Source organism: Nothoprocta perdicaria, unplaced genomic scaffold (genome assembly GCF_003342845.1).
Source record: "Nothoprocta perdicaria isolate Ctin4 unplaced genomic scaffold, notPer1 scaffold_243, whole genome shotgun sequence".
Classification (NCBI taxonomy): Eukaryota; Metazoa; Chordata; class Aves; order Tinamiformes; family Tinamidae; genus Nothoprocta; species Nothoprocta perdicaria.
The window spans coordinates 849,883-871,244 of record NW_020455470.1 but is presented as its reverse complement, the minus strand read 5'-3'; the positions used below and the strand labels follow the sequence as shown (position 1 = coordinate 871,244).

Here is a 21,362-nt window from a genome sequence, read left to right as displayed (position 1 = left end):
ACAGGTCAGGCAAACTTTTGTCCTTATGAATTTTTATGGGAATGTCGAGTTGCCCAAACTCAAAATTATTAGTGCTGCTGCTATGACATAACTTCAAGAGCATGTGGCAAACCACTCCCCAAAAACATACTCCCTTGAGTGCTTATGTCTGATCCTTAAAGTGATAAGATTATTTTATTTAAACAAAAACAACCAAAAAACCCCACCCTATCGCTAACACACCCATTATTGATCACAGTTCCAAATATCTGTAGGCTCTGCATCAGATAAGCCCCTCAATTTTCCTTTTCAACATTAAAAATATTTCTGTCCCTGAAGACAGAAGGGGAAAGGAGTCCAAACCTACTTTTAATGTTGCCTCTTTTCCCCAGAACAAAGCAACACTGTATTTACACCCCGATTTCTCTACCCCCAAGTTCTCAGGTTCTACTTAATTTCAGTCACAGACAGCACAAGCCAAATGGTTTAAAACCAGACCGCAGCAGACAACTTACAAACCACTGCACCATAGCAGACAATCCCATTTGCAGCCAGGAAAGCCCCAGGAGGGCGAGCAGGCTGTGCTGCAGCTCCGGGAGCTGGGCTGGCCCCAAGTGTCACTCGCACAGCACGCGTCCTGCCCCTGCTCAGCTCCAGCAGCCAAATTCCACTAGTTTCCTACTTCCGTAAATTCCATTTTAAAAGAAGTAAAAGAACAAAAACACGCTTAGAAGTTCCAAAGTTACAGCAAGGAGATGAATTACCCTACAATGTGCTTGCTCACAGGCAAAGTAGAATGCTGAAAAGTAACGGACGGTGAATGTAATAAAGAGGTCTCTTGTTTATAGCTACAACAGCAAAGATTTTTTATTTATCAGCTTCTATTAACTATCATATGAAGCTACAAGTATGAGATCTGGTACTTCATTTACACTTGCTAATACTTCTTTCCAGTTAAATGAAGACAAGCAAACTAAACCTGCCATAAACTTACCCACTAAGTTTACTTGCAAATTTTAAACCTGGGTAAAGGTTTTACAGCGCAACTCTAACCCCTGACGTGAGGATACAGAAAGAAGTACGGGAGTAAATACGAATATGTGAATAAGCTACAAGATGCAAGTGCAGAAAGCTCTGTTTTTTAAGTGACACACAAATACGTACAGACATACAGAAAAAAGGCAGCATTGCTCAAAACAGCCTATGCTTTTATCAACCCTGGAAAAGAGATTTCAGAGGTCAAGAACCTCAAAGAATCAAGGTCTCTGACATGAGAAACGCCTGTCAGTCTGAAACAGCAGGCCCTGCCTAGCTAGTGTGTGCTAAACGAATTCCACAGCAAAGCTTGGAGGACAGCGAGCAGCTTACAGGGAGAGCCAGCAGCCCCGCATCGCGGGGCGGCCACCTGCAGTCACAATGTTCCCAATAGGTGCCGTAGGAGAACACTGCTCTTTCAAACCCAGGTTTTTTCAGAGGTTGCACAAGTATTGAAGTGCGCAATCACAAGCAACTCTTGTTCAAATGCACAGACTAGTGGTAAGAAGTCAGAATAGGAAATGAAAGGGATATCCAAAAAGATATGCTCCATGCCTATGGAAAAGAAGTCATCACGGTAGGGAAAGGTGGGCTCTCCATTTCCGTCTTGGACAAGCTTTCAGCTTCACTTCCCTTTCAGGCCTGTGAGACTGTTTGGGTCCTCCTTCCGCCACCAAACTCCGTCAAGTCAGAACTTGATCTCAGTTGACTACCTGCTGCAAAGCAGAGCTGTGCACAGCACCTGTTTTGCTCTTATGCTTCCCGTTTTTCCTGAATTGAAGGCTCAGCAAGCAGTGACTTCAGCCTTTATGTTTGTATAGAACAGACAAAAAGCAGTCCTGGCCATCTCCTGGTGCCACTGTCAACTGCTTACCAAAAAATAAAAGCTGTTACTACATCACTATGGTTCATGGTGAACCAATTGCTTGAGAAAAGTGACCCCTTTACTCACTGCGATAATTCAGGACACCACCACTTAGGCCAACACACAGAAGAATTCCCCAGCGCCCCGCACGGGCCTGGAAAAATGCAGGAGGGAGAAGGGAAGGTGCAACACCTTGACCAACTGTCTTTCCAATTGCAAAAAAAAAAAAGAAAAGCACAAGAAAAAACAATCACACACAAATATCAGGAATCACCAATCACCAGCCACCCCATTCAGAAGTACAATTTTTTATTTTTTATTTTATTATTTTTATTTAATTTTTATTTTATTTATTTATTGGATTCCTGCCTTTGAAAACTCGTGTCTCACACTAAGTTCAGGCCTCTCCTAGGATACCCAAGGTAATGAATCTCTTTCCACAGAGCTCAACGCTTCATCTACAACTTTCTAACTAACATTAATTTCTTGCTCTGGAAAATAGTTCCAAGTCTTGTCTGTTTCAGAATTTTCTCTCCCTTGCCTCTAACACAGAGCCCACTGTAACATAAAGTGCAAATATATGAAGAAAGTAATCTTCAGAGTTTAAAGGCATTTTAGCCTTTTATATTAATTGCATATCTCACTTATTTTTGACATCATGTTCCATTTATTAACACCTCATAGATGTTATAAGATTTTTGCTTGAGTGAAAAAGATGCAAGGCTTCCTTCAGAATGAAGATAAGACGAATACCTGAGCTGCCTCAAGTTAATTTGATGGATCAAATTTAGAATTCAAGTCTTTTAGACATGTAGGCTGCCCACATGCAAGGCAGACATCTTCAGGGAAAGTTTCTGCTATGTTAAGACTTCATCCACAGTGAGGCAAATCACTTCTTTTGAACAGTTAAATCCTCTAGTTTTGGCTGAAGAGACAAGATTTTGAATGCTTCCTGATAGAATGAGATGGAAAAGCATCACTGAAGACAGCCGGGAAAAAGGAGGAAAAAGAGAAAACAGTTTCTAACTGCTCCATTTGGGGGAGGGGAAAAATAAAATAAAATAAAATCCCAAGACACTTTGTTTTGAAACACAGTTTTTATTGAAAAGGAAAGCCACCACAGTGGGAAGGGCAGGGGAAGACAAGACAGCCAGTGAGTCTTTCCTAACAAAACTGTCTGGATACCAAAGCAGGACGAGTGAAAACCTCGCTTTGGTGAGGAGTTACATGCCTTATTTTCCTCATTTCTTCTACACTTCCCCCTTAAAGGGTTTGGGAATTACATTAGGAATTTTAGAACTCCAGTACTCTAATGTGACCGAGCGCTGGCATAAGCGTGTCTCCTTACTGCATTAAAAGCACGGCCTGCTCTGGAGCTTAACACGTCGTTGTACCCGCGGCATCACTGCCAGAGCTGCCACCTCTTCCTCCTTGGAAAACTCCTCCCTGCAGCGAGCGGCCGCGGCGCTGCCGTGCACGCAGCAGCTCCAGCTTCCTGCTTAGCTGGCAGCTGCATCACTGGCTGTCACTGCGCTCAGTGCTCCTGCTTCTCACCAAGCAGCTTAATACACTTGTTAGATATTTAAGCACAGCAGACAGGAAAGATCACCACAGCTATAAAATCAGGAGTCCTGGAATGCCATAAAGACTATATGACAACGTAAGAGCACGTCTGATTTCTCGTTTTGTCACCTCTTTTTGCCTACTCATTAGTCCATCCTTGTGCAAATGTGCAGAACAATAGGGTTTGACAGGTAAAAGATTAACACAGGCTAATGACATCCCTTGACAATTCAAGCTTCTAATTCCTGTGATTATCCCACAACAACTAAAAACCTCTCTTTTAGTATTAACATCTTTGTGAAATGCAGTAAGTGAATTCATTGGATAAACAGACGTTTCTGAGGTGGAAGGAAAGATGACTGAGATCCTGAGCAGGCACTTGGCAGAGCACAGCTGTGGAACACCGAACACTTCTTTCGGGGTTACTGCTCTGACCACCACGTTCCTCTGCCGAAAACAGCCTGCTCCCCAGGAGCTGCCACAAAAGAAGTCATGTTACCCATAAAACACTCATGGGATATTATTTTAAAAAAGCCCCATAAAAGGTAAAAATGAAGCGAAAGACTCCAAGAGAAGCACAAATGCTGGTAAGGTGTATAACGCATACAACTGGATTTGAGACTGCTGAGCTGCACGAGCTCCTCTGCTAAGCTAGCTCACTTCCCGGAGCAGCTTGCTCCTTAACAGACACACCTAAGAGACACTCTCAGGCAGCTGAGGGCAAAGTGTTTTAGGACAGATATGTAGGAATGTCAGGTCCAATGTCACCTGCTAACAATCATGTCCTGACAACAGTTTCAAAGTTTTATCATAGCTATTTGTATATAGACATATCTCCAAATATATAAGTGGGTAGGAACGTTTGTATTGGCTAACATGATCAGATCTCTTTTGAAATGGTTAAGTGGACAGAAAATGTACTCCCTTAAAAGTAATCAAGGTTAAACTAATATTTAAACTAATATTTATGTATACAAAAGATTTATGCAATACACCTAAATTAACAGCACTAAAACAGCACTGTTAAAATAAGAATTTAAAAGAAATCAGAGGTTGCTGCAGTTGGTTTTCCTTGAAGATAATAATTTTTTAAAAAGTAAAATATTCTGTTATTTAATTTGACTTCAAGCTCCCTGAATCGATTTTCAACAGAAGAGCCCACCGGAGGAAAAAACTGCACATGTGCATTCCTTTTACTGTGCATCCACATGGCAAAGCACACAGCTGTGCTAAATGTGCCCCACAGAACCAACTACTGTACATGATCAATACACTCCTCACCTCTAAACAAATGTAATTTTGTTTTAAGAAGTATTCACAAGCTACAGCCATTTGCTTTCAATCCTTTTCAAAATAAACCTGACTTTTCCCTAGCAGCATTGCCAAAGACTTGCTTTTTTGTCACATCACTATGGGTGAGAAAGAAAACCAATTCCTACATTATAAAAATTCAAATACTTATACACAAAAAGATATTCAGTATACTTCAGCTTCAAATACCAATGCTTTGGAAAGCTATGAACATGTCAAAACAGGTTTTCTAATAGAAATTTCTGTAGGTGCTGAACCTCACATTTATCTTCTAGAGAAACTATGGAAGTGGAAGAAAGAGACATTTGTCAAAGTACGCGACTACAGTAATATTCTGAATTCTTAAGCAAGAGCCCACAAAGATAGCACATTTCTCCAGATATGAGTCCCTTCCAATAAGCTCAAAAGCCACAGTTTCAAGATGATGGAAGTTAGAAGCTTTTCCGAGTGAAAAAAAGCAAAGGCAAAGGCAAGCAAACAAGCTTGTTCCGAGTGAAACAAGCAAAGGCAACACTACTCATTCTCCAAGGACTTTTATCATATTGCATGAGGAGACTGTTGGGCAATCTTCATACTAACTAATAAAGTACCTATATAAGAACTTGAAACATGCAATAAGTGAAGCCTGTCAATAAAATCCAGTAATAATAATAATACAAGGAGTAAATAAAGTCTGCCATAAGACTCATAGCTGTCCAATACTCTGCAGTCTTGATTACTACACATTTTAAGTCTCATTCCTTTAACAGTGACCTATTACCATCAGAAGAATCTACAGGATACTTAGAAGATTTGATAACACAGTGTAAAAACAGAAAAAAATTAAGATAGTCAATAAAACTTTTCTTCTCGGTTTCCAAACTAGTAGCTCAGAATTTCTGCAGACATCTTCACAGTTAAATCTTAGATCATACAATTGTTATGGCTGGAAAAGACCTTCAAGATCAAGTCCAACCATAACCCCTCAACACCCTGCCCGCTAAACCATGTCCCTAAGTGTCCCATCTACACGTTCCTTGGACACTGCCAGGGACAGTGGTGACTCCACATCCCTGGGCAGCCTGTTCAATGCCGGACTACTCCGTCTGTGTAGAAATCCTTCTAATGTCTAACCTGAACCTGCCCAGGCACAACTTGAGGCCGTTTCCTCTTGTCCTATTTTTGGTCGTTATTCTGGAGAAGAGATCAACCCCGCCTCACTACAACCTCCTCTCAGGTAGTTGTAGAGAGCGATGAGGTCTCCCCTGAACCTCCTCCCCTCCAGACTAAATAACCCCCGCTCTCCCAGCCGCTCCTCAGAAGGTCAGGGCTCCAGCCCCTTCATCATCTTCACTGTCCTCCCTGGGACCTGCTCCAGCTCCTTTCCTGCAGTGAGGGACCCAAAGGTGAACACAGTGTTCGAGGTGGGGCCTCAGCAGCACTGAGCACAGGGCCCGATCACTTCCCTGCTCCTGCTGGCTACGCTGTTCCTGATACCAGCCAGGAGGCCACGGCCTTCTTGGCCACCTGGGCTCACTGCTGGCTCGTGTTCAGCCGGCTGTCGACCAGCAGCCCCAGATCACACAGCTCTCCAGCCACTCTGCCACCATTGATATTTTTCACCACAGGCATAACCTATTCGTTTTTTCTACCTCCCCAAACAGCACCACCTTTGTTATCCAAACATAGGTTTACTACTCCAGCATAAACTGGCTTAATATAGAGTACGTGTACAGCTGGAGTCTTGGTGGAAGACAGGTTTTGATATCCTACTAAAATCATCCTATTTGGCTGATCTGTATTTTCCAGGCTCCCATCCATTGTTTCATATCTTCCTTATTCTTATCTAGTCAATAGAAGAATTGCCAGCAGCAAGGCTGACAAGTTTCCATTTCACAAGGAAGCCCATTTGTTACTTAGAGCAACAGTGAAGCTCAAGGAGCAGAATTTAAAAATAGATAGAAGATACCTCAGAGGTTGAGCAAAGTTTGTTCATTTGCCACTTAAGGCAAATGCATTAAAAAAAAATATTTTAAGCGTTAAAGACTCAAACAATACAACTCATATTGAACAAAAGATAAAAATGAGAAAAAGCAAGCATGTCATTTGGCCTTCACTCCTGTTCCTGGTTCCTGGATTGCCGGTCACTGAACAGCTTCGCTGCGAGTCTGTGACCAGGGCCTTGAACTGTTTGGAACTTTTCACACCCACTGCCTTCACACGGGTCAAGTTCACACTCATCTTACTGCTAGGCCATTACACCCACGTTTCTTTCATATCATTCATCAAACTGGGGCCTCAAAAGCATTTCCTTTTGCTGTTTTCATGACCGCTCATCTAGGTATCTAGCGTATTTCTGGTTTATGTCGCTGCACGACGTTTTAAATAAGCCTGTCAAAGCTGTAAAAAAAGATGAACTGCTTCCATGGTCTGGGACTTGCCCCTAATTTGTTAGTGTTGTAGATTATCATGGGAAGCACATTCAAATCACAGGCCAAAGCAAGTCTCCTAACGATGATCCCTCTTTATGCCCTCTCAGTTTTGGGTGGATTTTGTTCTGTTCTTGTTTGTTTTTTGAAGATAAGCAGCGTATCCATTACAGATCCCTCCCTCATTCCTTGGAAGATCCACATTGAGAACAAATACAGAAGTAGCATAGACACCCTTTTTTTTTCTTGCACTGATTAATCATGGCATTTCATATACCACAAGAATTTCAGATAGTCAACTATTTCAGCCCTTCCCCAACTTTCAGTTTTTCTATCACTGAAAATCTTGTTTCCACACTGCAAATTTGAATCAAATTCCTGAACTGCTGTCCTTAATTCCCCCTTCTTCACAAAGAGTGAGACAAAAAGGCAGAAGAGATGAAAAATTAAACTGTCACAGGCAAACAGACTAATTTTCCTTGAAATCCAGCGGTCCTCTGCTTAAGATTCACCCCCCCACACACACAAACATTTTTTCTTTCTCTCTGCAGAAATAATGTCAGCCTAACACATTGCCTAAATAAAAGTAAACTGATAGAAAGCAGTGGATAAGCCTCACTGACTTAAAGGGAGAAAAAAAAAAAAGAGCAATAAAAAAGGCAATTAAAAAAGTTTACCTCTCGTTTATTTCTCCTGGCAACTTTGAGAAATTCCATAAGGATCTGCAACTGTGCGGCATGGGACTCCTGCAGAGCACAGTAAATAAGGGTGTGTAACTCTTCCATGCAGAGTAAGAGAAACAGATATTCACATTACACAGAAAATCGAATTTAGTATAGAAACAGCTTTCATTTAGAGGAAAAAAAGCTTACAGGTTTGAAGGTTGTTTCACTCACGGCAAGTTTTGACGTGAAGCCAGGCATCCTTGTAACAGGCCTCCCTCTCTCGCACTGCAGAGGACATATGCCCTTTCCTACCCTCCCATCCCCTTCCTCCCTTTTCTTTTCCCCCTCCTCTCTCACTAGAGCATCTGAAGTTGCTCTAGTAAGCCTCACTTTTCCAGTTTTCGCAATATTTCGTTTTCTTCAGCCAACCATTTAACATTTTCACCTAAAGTGGACAAAAACTCCAAGTGGCAAGAGAAACAGAAAAGTAAAAAAGGAAGGAAATACATAGAATACATATATTCAATAGAATACAGATTATTTTTCAGCATTAAAATAGTTCTAACTCTATACTGGCATTGAGGCATTTTTAAAATCTCCAGAAAATAAAAAAATATTAAAGGACCATGACCATAAAGTCAGAAAGGTTCGAGGCATATGAGCGCCCAGAAGAGAAGTGTACAAAGAAAAATGAAATCACAGTTTAGGATGCAAGAAGACTTTTCTGGGATGATTCTCTAGCTCTTTCTCCTGTTTTTGAATTGCTGGTTACATGTCTTTTTTTTTTCTCTTAAAAAGTCTTAATACACTTGCTTCATTTCAAAAGCATACACTGTCTTCTCTGATGTCTGTCACAAATGAGAGAAGGCTTGAGGAAAAAGAGGCTTTACTATTCAGTTAGAAACTGCTCTCCCACCTAAACTTCACCGAACAACAGTGAAACAACACGTAAGTATCCATGGAGTAAAATAATGTAACATGCTAGTAGTCAAGCAAGCAGATTTTGGAGTTATTTCCCATCCAGCAGAATCAGACATTTCTTAAATAGCGATTTTACAAGACTGAATAAAACAAGTAATTCTCAACAAAAGATTTCCTCATCTGTTTTGAAATTCATCCCCCTACCCAGACTTCACAGGACCAAGTTCTCTAATGCGATTTAATTTAGAAGGCCTGGCTCTTATAATTGGAAAGTGATCAGCTGAGCCCAAGGTACCGTTGCCAATGCATCCTGAAGGGGCCGAACGCCCGAGATCCATCCCCAACAAACTATACTTCAGTTAAATCGTAGCGCCAGCTTGCTTCACACTGTGCTAATCTTCAAACTAACTTCATAAACAAGACAGCTGAACTTCTCATGCAAGCATGTAATATTACAGGAACAATCTTCAGAGATGAAAAATCATTCTAGTTCCATCAATGGCAGTAGAATTAGAACTTTTTCCCCCTCATGTTTTCTCCATGATCATATCTTCAGCAAGCCTTTCAGTCTGGCCTTCCTGAAAGTCACTACCTAGGAAGATCTGAACATTTACTGCAATGCTCAGTTAGGGAACATCTTCATACATATTTAAGTGTTTTGCTAGTCATTTTCTCTAGCATTTTGCCTATCCCATTTGCACAATCCTGGCAGCACCAACACTATAAACCGATTTATGACAGTGCAGTGCAAGCATCAGACAGTGTGTGCAACAGGTTAGTCAGCTTTTCATTAACAAAATGTAAGAGAAAATTGTTAGCATTTAACATTATAATTCTACTTTAAAAATGTGCGAACAGCTGAACTATTCAAAGGTTAATTAAAAAAGGTAATAACTAAGACACAAGAAACCTCTTACCGCTTCCAGCTGCTTTTTCTTTTGCACCAGTAGCTCCAGCATCAGGTTGACATTGGCCAAATCGAGATTGTCTTGATCAGTTCCCAACAAGTCTTGAATAATCTGCCACCTATGGCCATTCTAAGAAGACAAGAGATATCAGAGAGAGTAAGCACAAGCAATCCAAGGTCATGTCAAACAACAGACACTAAAAGTAACACTTATTATTTCCAAAGCAATTAGAATTCCCAATTCTCACACATATAAAGGACACAGCTCTTCATTATGCAAGAGCTATTTCATAGTCACAGTTTCATCCGATTTGTGTCCAGTCTCTAAGGGTATATTTATATCAAAAGGAAGAAAAAAAGTGTGTTTATCCAAGTTCAGTTACATTCTAAGTCTACCTGAAATACTGTTAAGTGGCAATACCTTTTATTTTTTTTTCTCTGAACAAGCAATAAGTGAAGCCTTCCAAGTGAAATTCAAATGGAACAGGGGAGTATCAGTCTGTTTCTTCTGTTCTCATCTCCTATGCTACCTCCTCTCAAAAGTATTTTCATCAGAAATACGAGAGCAACAAGGAAGATGGAACTCATCAGGGTGATCTTTGCATTCAACCTGTTAGAACTGAAAAGCACTCCTCAGGGTTAACGCGCTCCCGCCCAGCCCGTTCCGCTCTCCCTCATGGGCCTTCGCTCTTATTATCAGTAACATGTAAAGAAAGTCTTCTTAACATGTAAAACCTGCGTGAATAACAAACTACTACTAATATAACCTTACACTAAAAAGCTCGAGGAACCAACAGAAAATATATTGAAATTTGCAAAGACAAAAAATGCCATCCAACCTAATCCAGACATTTTCCAGGAGGCTGTAAGTCTACCCGTATCGGTTAGACTAAGAAAAGTATAACATCCATATAGGATATTAATTCATTTACAAAACATTGGAGAGAGAACCTGTGGAAACCACACAGACAAAAATACCCAGGAATTTCATTCTGGGGCAAATGGGAAGAAATAAGCAATTTTAATAGAAATTGACATGTAATTTGAGAGAAACTAACCAGTACAACCAAAATAACTTTTAGGATATGCTGTATTCTCATTAAAAACACCTAACTACATAAATAAATTAGATTTACAGAAGGGAAATTCTCATTTGATTTCTGTTTGCCCCACAAGGAGTTTATTTGTTCTGGGATGGGGGGAACACAAAGAGAGATACTGAATTTATAAAGTTAAAATAGTGAAGTTGTTAAAGAATCAAAATCCCTTTTCCATTTTCAGAGATTTTAAGAGTTACAAGACGACTAGGCCTGGAACACAATTTTTTGCAGAAACAGAATATAATCAGCATCTGCTTACAGGTTTGTCAGGCTTAATAAGTAAGGTCGAGAAAAGCAGGTGTTCCAACAAAATGAAAAATGACATTACAGAAAAAAAATCCTTTAGATCACAGAATCATAGAATCGTTAAGGTTGGAAGGGATCTTTAGAGGCCATCTAGTCCAAATCCTGCACACACAGGGTCACCTAGAGCACAGGGCTGCATCCAGGCAGGTTTAGGAGATCTCCAGAGAAGGAGACTCCACAACCTCTCTGGGCAGCCTGTTCCAGGGCTCTGGCACCCTCACTCTTAACAATTTTTCCTTAAGTTCCTGTGGAACTTTTGGTACCTCAGCCTGTGGCCGGTTCCTCTAGTCCTGTCGCTGGCCCCCACTGAAAAGAGGCCGCCCCCTCCTCCTCACTGCCTCCCTTGAGGTATCTACAGACACTGATCAGGTCCCCCCTCAGCCTCCTCTTCTCCAGGCTAGACAGGCCCAGCTCCCTCAGCCTTTCCTCACAGGGCAGATGTTCCAGGCCCCTGATCATCCTCGTAGCCCTGCGCTGGGTTATCATCAGAAAGATACAAGATTCTAGTACAGTGTTTGCATTATGGATAAAAATGCTGTCAGTTTATGGCATACAGCGTGAAGCTTCATCTAACTGACATTGAAAGGACCACGAAAAATGTTTGTATTGAACTATCTTAATTTGTTGGACAAGCTAAACTGTCCAGAAACATTTATAGATGTCTTAATACAACTTCTTAATTAATAAGACATATCCATTGCCAAGAAATGCTTAGTGTGAGATTCTTTTGTTGTAACATCTCTAGTATCTTGTCTTAACAAGAGAAATATTACAAGAGAATAAGTACACTGAAAACTTGCTACAATCATTTTTTTTTGGTTCAAGTTTGTTTTTGTTGAGATTTGGCATTTTCATTTGCTGCCAAAACACAGATAGAATACTGTTGTTTTATAAATAAAATCATGATAGATTTTCACTCTTACTGATAGTTATGTAATGTAGATGTATCTACAGGCATGGTTTTTAGAAGTGCTGCTTTTGAGAGAAAGTAGAACCAATTTCTAATAAGTTATGCAGATGCCTTCAATTCAACTGCGCACGTTTTAAAACAAGTATGAAAACCTTCACTATTAAATAGAAAAAGCTGTCTGTAAGACAAACAATCTTTAAGGTACTTTCTTCTAAAGCATACAACTGCTGAAACTCTGATTTTTCTACAATGCGGCTCCTAAATTATAACACTCAATAAGTTTTTTTCCTCCCCTCACACACTAAAAATGTGGGTTTTATTATCTTTAATATTCCTTTTATTTCTGAACTATGGAAGCAAAGGAAGGAAAACAGACACAGCACGATCAATAGCATCTAAGCTTCCTCTTCGGAGCCATGTACTCATTTCAATCTTAACATTCAAGAGTTTCTACTGCTGTAGTACAGAGGTTTCTTCAACAAAAAAAACAAATTATGCTAAGACGTACCCCAATTTTGTAACATGAAAGAAATGTCTAGAAAAAAAGAGAAAGATTTCTCTAGGATCAGTGGCTGAATGTCAGTACTCCAAACACTTCCTTCTCCCTTTTGTGGCTGTATTTACTTCTAACTTCTCTGGAGAGCACTGCTTCTCTCACATGAAGAGGCAAGTCGGTGGCCCCACCAGTCATCTATTATTCTCACTGTAGTTGTCATTTCCAACACTGAATGCACATTAGTACCTTTAAGCAAGTATGCTTCCACAGGTAATTTCCCGGGTTATATTCAGGACATCACATGACATTTAACTACGCTAACATGGGCTCCTCTCTACACGTGTACTGGCTGGCAGGAAGAATTAGTTAACAAGGTTGAAAGGATCTCTCCTACTGCTGCTGCGATTATTCTCTGCAAAGCAAATTAAAGCATCATCTCAAGAACAGAATTTCTTCTGAATTAGGCCACAAGATTACACAATTGCTCTACAGATCCATTAAATATAAATATAAAGAAATAAAAGTTGGAACATACGGTGCTACTCACTGAATGGTCCAGTTTGAATCTTTTCTCTTCAGATCTTTGCTTCTGTTTAAGAATAAGTTCATTGACTAAAAAAGAGGCATCAGCACAAGATGGACATATTAAAGTTCACAATGCAAGTATGACTTCAACATAAAGATTATTATTAAAACACAAAAAGCATCTCTTTTTGATAAATTAGTGGAGGTTACAGAGTTCAAAAATCATTTTGCAATTGCAACTTCCTACACACCTCCAGATTTGCTTCAGTTCTTTTTTTCTCCTCACCTCAGCACTCACACTTCTCTACTAGATGTTTTCAACTCTGAGGCAAAAGTACAATACAGAAGAGCATGAAGGAGATAAAACCTTAACAGATTTACTACAACCTGACAACCAGTTCAGTCAAATAGAACAATTTTTTCCATTAACCACTAACTTTGTATTTTACAGACATTTTTGCCACAGTTTTTCCTGCTAATATTGTGAATGGTGTGAAGAGACACAGAGAAGAGCACTGTCTGTCCTATGCCTTTACATACACTAGGACCTCTTCCCCTTCCTCACATTTTTATCCCAAACAGAACTCTTAAACCCTTGAAAATATATGTACAGAATCGACATTCTTTGGCGTAACATGCATTCCCAGACTTGCCTCAGCTCTTGGGACAAAGCAGTTGGGCCTAAATTCAGGGTGGCTGTTTCTGAAAGACTCTTTGGCTGCTGTGGCTTTTAATCTATATACTACTACATGGGTATCCCAACACAAAAATAAATTTTTTGATGTTTCACACTGTAAAACATTTCCTTTGATCTCCTCTTCCCAGTAACCCAATTTTATTTCTATTTCCAGTTATGAACATTTCCCTCTTCTGTTTAGGGACTGAAAAAAAGTTTTGTATGCGGAAGGTATGTGTACGCACATTCCTCCTATAGGTAATTTATACACATACACAAGTCACATGGAGCTCCTTGAAGCAGCTAATCAAAACTGCAGATCAAAGCAATATCCTTTACTAGGATAGTAGGGCATTCCCTCTTCATGCTCTGTAAACAGGGCATGATTTTGATTAACAGATGGATGACAGTCCAAGAAAACAAGAGCAAATTGAGATTTAAAGTGTAAGAAAACATCTTCCGCTTTGCTTTTTTTGGTATGCCAACAACAGCAAGTCTGAATCTTTCTGCTGAAGACACTGGAGTACCAGCAATATAACTACCAACCTGGTGTTCTGGGATTTTTGATTGCTTGTTTTTCAAACAAAGGCACAGGTCTGATGTTGAATTTTATTTTCTATATATGGAAGCTCCTTCAGAGCTAAGATGTGTCTTACGCAAGCAAACATAGGGCTCACCTAAGAAGTTGGGGTAAAGATGATCTATGTTGTCCACCACATAGTTACATTTGGGACATCTGTTATTGTCCTCCAAGCTCTGATGAATACATTTATAGCTGTTAAAAAGAATAAAAAAACAAGAAACAAATAAGCAAGCAAATCTCATGGAAAAGTAAACTCACATAAGCTAAACAACATCAACCACAGATAAGGCAAACTCCTCTTGTGCTGCCAGCTAACAGCTGTGTTGCCAAGATCCTACAACACTGAAGTCAGAATGTTCCAGTACTACCTCAGAGCAGAGCAGGGTGCAACAAAAAGACAATTCAGTTTCTTGGCAAGGATTATGAGTAGTATTTAAGTACTTAACTCTCAAGTCATTTCACCAAGGATTGTTGAAATAGGAACACCTTGACTGTGCTTCCGTCTTGACTTTATGCTCCCCTTTCACAGGGAGGGCTAACAAAACACACTTTTATTAAGAAGCAGCTTTTCTGGGATAATCAAATACTTAGCAAGGGATATTATTGTGCCTTTTGGCTAATCAAGCACAGATGAAACATCTTTCTTCCAACTTTTCATGCTTTCTGCCACCCCTTGGATGTTCTTCCAGCACATGCAATTAAGACAAGTCGCTCTGCAAGTGCTCTGTTTAATTTTCAGCTGTATGAGGGATCACCAGATGCACCTGAACAGCAGCTTACTCATCTCACAAATAAAATTTGCTTCGTATCAAATACTGAAAGAAAAACCCTATGGTACAATATTGCTCTGTTCATTCTAAGGAAAATATCTGAATGATTCTTATTTTAGATATTAAAATAGCAGCACACATAGGAATAAAGTGTTAACACGCAGGGAACAAAATCGTTTGTTACTATACCTGCTGCACATCCTAAAAGTTAGCTGAGACAAGGGCTTAAAGCTACTAACATGCTGCTTCTTGTAAAAGGTACAAGATTTACTGATAGTTAACATACACCATAAGGGTATACTGAACAAAGGACATTAAAACCTCACGGTTCAAAGTTTATTCCAATCCCTAATTGAGAACAGAAGGAGCAGACAACTCCACACCTGGCCCCTGGAGGGCTCTTGTGCTTCTCCAGGAAACATTTGTTTCTTGTGACAGCCAGAGATAACATACTGAAGAGTATACGGACCTTGAGCCAATTCAACACAACAGTTGCCTAGCAAACATTTTGCAAAAAGAAAAATATCAGTGAGATGGAGATGCAAGCCTGAAGTACATGCTCTCCCAAGAAGCTCAATGGACTGAAATTCTATTTAAAAATAAAATTTAAAAAAATCAAGGGCTTCAAAAGTGAAGGTGCAAGTCACTTGGAACTGCATATGGTCTTGAGTCCTCCTGAAGGCAGGAGGACCTACTAGCAGCAGCACTCACCCTTTTACCAGCAGTGGGATTTACCAGCAGTGGGATTTACCACTTCACATGATAAGGGACAAAACCAGCTGAAAAGTCACGATTCTTCAGCATAAATAAGTTGGCAACTACTCTGACTCTGGGTAACTATTGGTGGCATCCAGTAATGATCACTATTTTTTTTTCTCCTCACAAAGGAAGATTGTGAGAAGACAATTTCACTTTTTAAACCAACTGGCAGTCATCTGTTCCATTTGATTCCATTTTCTTTCTTCCGTGCAAGAAGACAGAAAAGAAACAGAAAACTGGGGAAGAATTCAGATATGTGTCAGCCTATACGTGCTACAGGAGACAGACATTTTTCTCAATACAAAAATCTTACCAGAAACTGTGTCCACATTTCGTCATGTAGGCTTCTTCAATCATATCAAAACAGATAGGGCTGGAAAGAAAAAAAAAATACTTTATATGTTAAAAAGGGGGAAATATTTTTAACTCAAAGCAGCTATCTAATCACTCCTGGATAGTATTTTCTGGTTGTAAAATAAAGGAGAGGGTGGGAGGCATGGAAGTACTACACTAACCAAGCAGGATATAGATCTAAACAGCAATCAACACCTATCTGATCTCAGAACTATGTTGCAGTTTGCAAGGATTAGCTACTAGCAAGTGCTCATTCTTGAAGCTTTCAGAAGTTTCAAACTACCAAAACAAGACAGAGAATCTTCTACAAGCAAAACTGCAGAAGAACTTCCTAACCATCCATCTACTTCTTAAAGTGAATTTTTATAAAGATTAATAAACGTATATTTAACAAGATTTTTTCAAGTGACGCTAAGATTACACTTCCTTTTTGCAGCCAAGTTATGCACAATTAAAGACAAACACAAAAAGACCAGTAATGAAGTCACAGGAATCAATCAGGTGGAGGAGAAGGCACCATAGAGAGGGGTACTGCAGCAAAGGGCTTGCAGCTGGCAGAGCCAAAGCTGCTGCAGAACACTACGAAGGAGCGGTGCAGCTGAAAGAACTAACAAATCACACAGTGTTCTAAAGTTAAAAGAAGGTGGAATCCTGGATGCTCCTAAGGAGGAGAAAATAATGCAGACAGAAACACGGACTTTAATTTTTCTCCAAGACAAGGTCATGACGGAAGCCAGTGCAGTCCCTGAAACCGCAGAGCTCTGTGGAGCTCTCCCTGGGAGGGATTGCCAAGGAACTAGCAGGCAGCTAGGGGGAAGAGGAAGTACATGCAGACAGGGCCCTCCAGGAACTTGAGCAAGGCCAGAAATGACAAAGGAAATAAGTGACATGGCAAGCAGAGTCTCTGCCTCAATATCAAGTCGCTGTGACATGTCCGAAAGACAAATGAAATACAAGTGAGGACAGGAGAGAGACATAACTTGCTTTCAACACGCACTGTGGTGGGTACACATTGCCAGTTAATCAGAGACAGCAATTGCACAAGACTTATCTTAAAGAGTTTTGACCAGCTGTCTAGTGAGAAGCAGGGAACAGAAACTTTATTTATGAGTGTAACATACGGAACTGTTGCATCAGCTGCATCACTGCTTCCTCCAGCTTCCAGGTCCCACAGAGACATCATCTCACAAATTCAAACACTCTCCTCATAAGCCCACAAGTACATGCTGATCATCAGCTAGAGCGGATCTAACCTGTACTTCCCTTCAAAAGCACCCTCCTCCCAAGCTCTGCCAACACTCTGCCATCAAGACTTGGCCATAGCACAGAACGGACTGCTTAAAAAAAATAAAATTAAAAAAAAAAAGAGCCATCAACAAGCCTGCACAAAACAACTTTTCGAATGAGACACCAAAATATTTGATCTTTGAAACAGTGCTTGGCTGAGCAGATTGCTTCATTTCACCTCAGTTTTTCCACTTGGTTCTAAAAATCATAACACTACATGCAAATTGCCTCCCATTCAGACATCCCTTAAGAGGAGACTGACATTTGTCATTCCTGTTAAGCATTTTAAAACAGGATAGTAGGAATCCCTCTAAGAAAAAAAAACATGCCTTTTCTAAAGCTAGAGAGTATGGAAATTATGGTCTCTGCAGCCTCAGACTGACAAAGCAGGAGAACATGGATACCTTGAAAGGTTTGTCCAAACCTAACCACAAGCAAAGTTGCCTTAAGTATTCCTCAGTTAAATTACTAAATCATCTACTAAAACACAATATAAAGTCAAACCAACCAAAACAGAATGCTGTTATTTGACTGAGTCACTAACTCCTTTCCTCGAAAGGCACCACAAAATACCCAACGAGCACAAGGTCCCGCTGTGCCCTGACGGGCCCTTTCTGCACATCATGTCTGGAGCAGCATCCAACTTCAGGAGTTCAAGTGGCTGCTTCTGAGGCAGAAGTTGTTTGGGTTCATGACATTGTTTAGCTAGAATAAATTACGGTTAAGGTTAACCAACAAGAATGCATTAATAAGAGAAGGGGGCTCCATTTAATGGCCAGCTACTATTTTATATAGTATATATATATATAAAGCAAATATAAAACTTCACCTTTATATATCTATTTATATATATACACACAATGACTTTCATGATGATACAAGCACCTGAAGCCAATTTCCTCCTGCTGCTGATGAATAGCTTAACTTCACCTCCTTCTGTTATGCCATAACATAGCTGCAACCTCTATATCATGCTAAAAACTGGTATTTCCCACAGGCCCAGTCAGAAATGTTCTCTGGTTCATTCCTAATTCAGTGCACTTTTTGGAGGTGCACATGCACCTTTTTGGAGGTGCATTTCAACAATACGCGGATGCTCCTGATGTCTTTTCTCCTCAACATGGTATCACTGATAAGAGGTAAACCAACAAGCTTTCCTCGTGGCGCGACAGCCACCCAAGACCGTGGTTTCCCAAGAATTCTTTCTTCTTCATATCCGTTTGATTGGAGAAGGGACAGAATAAAAGTAATTGAGAAAGAACGCAGTCAGGCTCTGCAAACATCCCCATCAATCCTAGGGTCATTCCTAACAGAGCCCAAAACCTCCATTAAGAATTGTTGCTCTCAAAATACTCACTGCTTTACACGTGCAAGCAAGACTGATATCTTCTAACACCTATCAAAGCCAAGCTGGCTAAAATGCACAGAAGTCGGTATGAGGCAGTTGTTTTAACTTAGATTAACACAGACAGAAGGTTAAGAAAAGAACAGAGATCAAAAGCAGGAATTTGAGACATATTGTGGCTCATATTATACACAGAAATTGAGAAGCACAGTTGCGGCAAAAATCAAGTCTTCTATGCACAAGGTAGCTCTTATTCTCCACTTGCTTGTCTTGAGCTGCAGAGTCAGGTGAAAAGGATGCAAAATACTGCGGTAGGCAGTAAATTTCACTGTTCTTTGAAACAGTGCCTTATTCATTAAGCACTTATTTTTCTTCTTGCAAAGGCTCCTCTTACAATATATATTCTTCTTCCCCATAGTTGAACCTATCTGGGCAGGTGTCAAATATTTTCTGATCACTTAAACTCATGCTTCTGTGTTTTATGAGTCATTCTCAAGGGGTCATTCCCAAGATTTTTATCTTATTGCCACCCTCTTGCTACCTGAACAGCAGGTTTACATGTTCAGGATAAGCTTTAAAGTTGTTTCATACTTCATTCTATTTCACCCAAGCAAGAGAGACTCTTTGGAGTTTCCCCTTTCTCCCCTGCTCTTCTCGGCCCTAAGAGCAGGGCAGGAGAAGCACTCAGCACAGGCTCAGTACTTGACTCGGGATGCGTTCAGGTTAAAGAGCGCTGCCATTCCTGTTGTTATATTTGAGCTGCATATCGAGTTCTTTGTAAAACTCGACATCAACAGCCTGCTGTGTTTTAACTTTGCGACCTTCGGGCCACGTTGAGCATTGGAGGAACTTACAAAAACACAAATGTGAAAAACCATACTCAATCTGCACTTGCCACTAAACACAGATCTGCCTGTTATTACTAAAGACCCCACAACCTGTAACACAGACTTTTAGCCATCTCAAGGCAGGAAAATAGTGCTTCCAACATTCAAGTCTGCACACAGTACATCAAGCAAGGCCATGTGCTCTTTTTGACCTGAGAATTCAGGAACAAGTACTGATATGAAACAGGCGCTGAAGAGAGAGCCTACAGTTCCCAGAAAGATACCCTCTGTCCAGGAAACAAAACAGATACTAATTGGCTTTAGAGAGGTCTAGAGAACCGCTAATTGAGAACGTTAATTTAAGCCCTGGGGGGGAACAAACAAACAAACAGCCAATTACATTGATGCAGAGGAGGAAACACTCTGGTTAGAGGAGTCTGCGTGCAAGACCCTCCAGGGAACTGCAAAGAAGGCGCTGGTACAGAAGCAGCATAAATTCTGTGTTTAAATTCTATATCCTTGACAAACGCAACAACAACAAAAAAATCCTTTGACATAACAAAGTATCTGGCAGTCAGATAAATGTGCTTTCCTGGTAGAGAGTTTCTCATTTCCAGGCAGATACTGGACGAGAGTTAAATGGTATACACTGGAAAACTCTGCAAGTGCCCTAGTGAGCATATTATTTGTTGAACTTTTCACAGTCCAGACTAGCAACGTTTGTCAAGATTTGTCTTAAAGCCTAGGCCTCACTTTGCATTTTCAAGAAAGGGGCACAGAGATTGCACACATCAACAATGTCTATGAGATTCTCATGTGCAATTTTGGGTATGCACGAAACCCAAACTTCTCTGCTCTTTCCCAGCTTCAGTCTGATTCGGGCAGAGGCCACCACAGAGTTTGCAGGTGTAATTCAGAGGCAGCAGCAATTCATAGCCCATGCTGAGAGATTATCAAATGCTCCCTGCAGCTAGCAGCATCCTGAAAGTATCCTTATTGAAAGGCTGGCAGATGGGAAGCTTTTGCTTCCCAGACTAAAATATCAAAGCTACCCAGCTACATTTTTAATACCTACACTGCATAAGTGCATTGCTACTCAAAAATAATTTTTGTTAAAAGCAATGTTGCAATTTGGAGCTAGTGTTAAAATAGGCAGGAAAAAGCCCTACTGCCAAGGAAGGACCTGGAGAAGTCAGCTGTAATCACTATCTGCTGTTGAAGCTACTGGTGTGCACTTAAATGTTGCCAGCAAGGTTCTCTCCTGAGTGTCAGCGAGGAGGGGACGGGCGAGGTGGTTTCAGCCGGGTCCCCACACAGTTTGCTTCCCTCTCGCTCTCTGTTTAGCCCTCACTGTGAGGATTCAGCTAACTACGTGTGTTCTCCCTGAAGAACTCACCTGAAGGAAGCAAGGAAATAAATAAGGAATTCGGCCTTTCAAACCAGCGGGAAACATTCCAGCCGCCGCACGGACTTATCGCCACAGACTTTATTTTCTCCGCGAGCGGCACGGCATTAAAGGGCTCGGAGCGGGAAGGGAGGTGAGGCCTGCGGAGCATGGCCAGCGGCGGGGGACGGCGGCAGAGGAGGGGGAGCGCGGCGAGGGACACGCGGGGCAGCCGCGGGCCCTCCACCCAGCCCGGCGCGGGCCTCACCACACGAAGTCGTTGCTCTTGTCCTCGTAGGAGTTGATGAGGCCGTTGCAGAGCGGCGCGAGCAGCGGCCTCTTCCTGCTGCCGCCGCCCGCCGCGGAGGAGCCGCCGCCGCCGCCGG

At 41.0% G+C, this 21,362-nt stretch overlaps 1 protein-coding gene across 1 annotated transcript in view; it reads right to left on the bottom strand.

The window, feature by feature from the left end:
* COP1 (COP1, E3 ubiquitin ligase) overlaps positions 1–21,360 on the bottom strand; it is a gene marked incomplete at its 5' end in the record, with an annotated part of 115,412 nt that extends 94,052 nt beyond the window's left edge. The window contains 6 exons of the mRNA XM_026039846.1: positions 7,839–7,907; positions 9,665–9,784; positions 13,014–13,078; positions 14,345–14,442; positions 16,093–16,152; positions 21,245–21,360. Of these exons, the coding sequence (XP_025895631.1) occupies positions 7,839–7,907; positions 9,665–9,784; positions 13,014–13,078; positions 14,345–14,442; positions 16,093–16,152; positions 21,245–21,360 (528 nt within the window). The remainder of the gene's footprint in view (positions 1–7,838; positions 7,908–9,664; positions 9,785–13,013; positions 13,079–14,344; positions 14,443–16,092; positions 16,153–21,244) is intronic.
* Between the last annotated feature and the right edge of the window lie 2 nt (positions 21,361–21,362).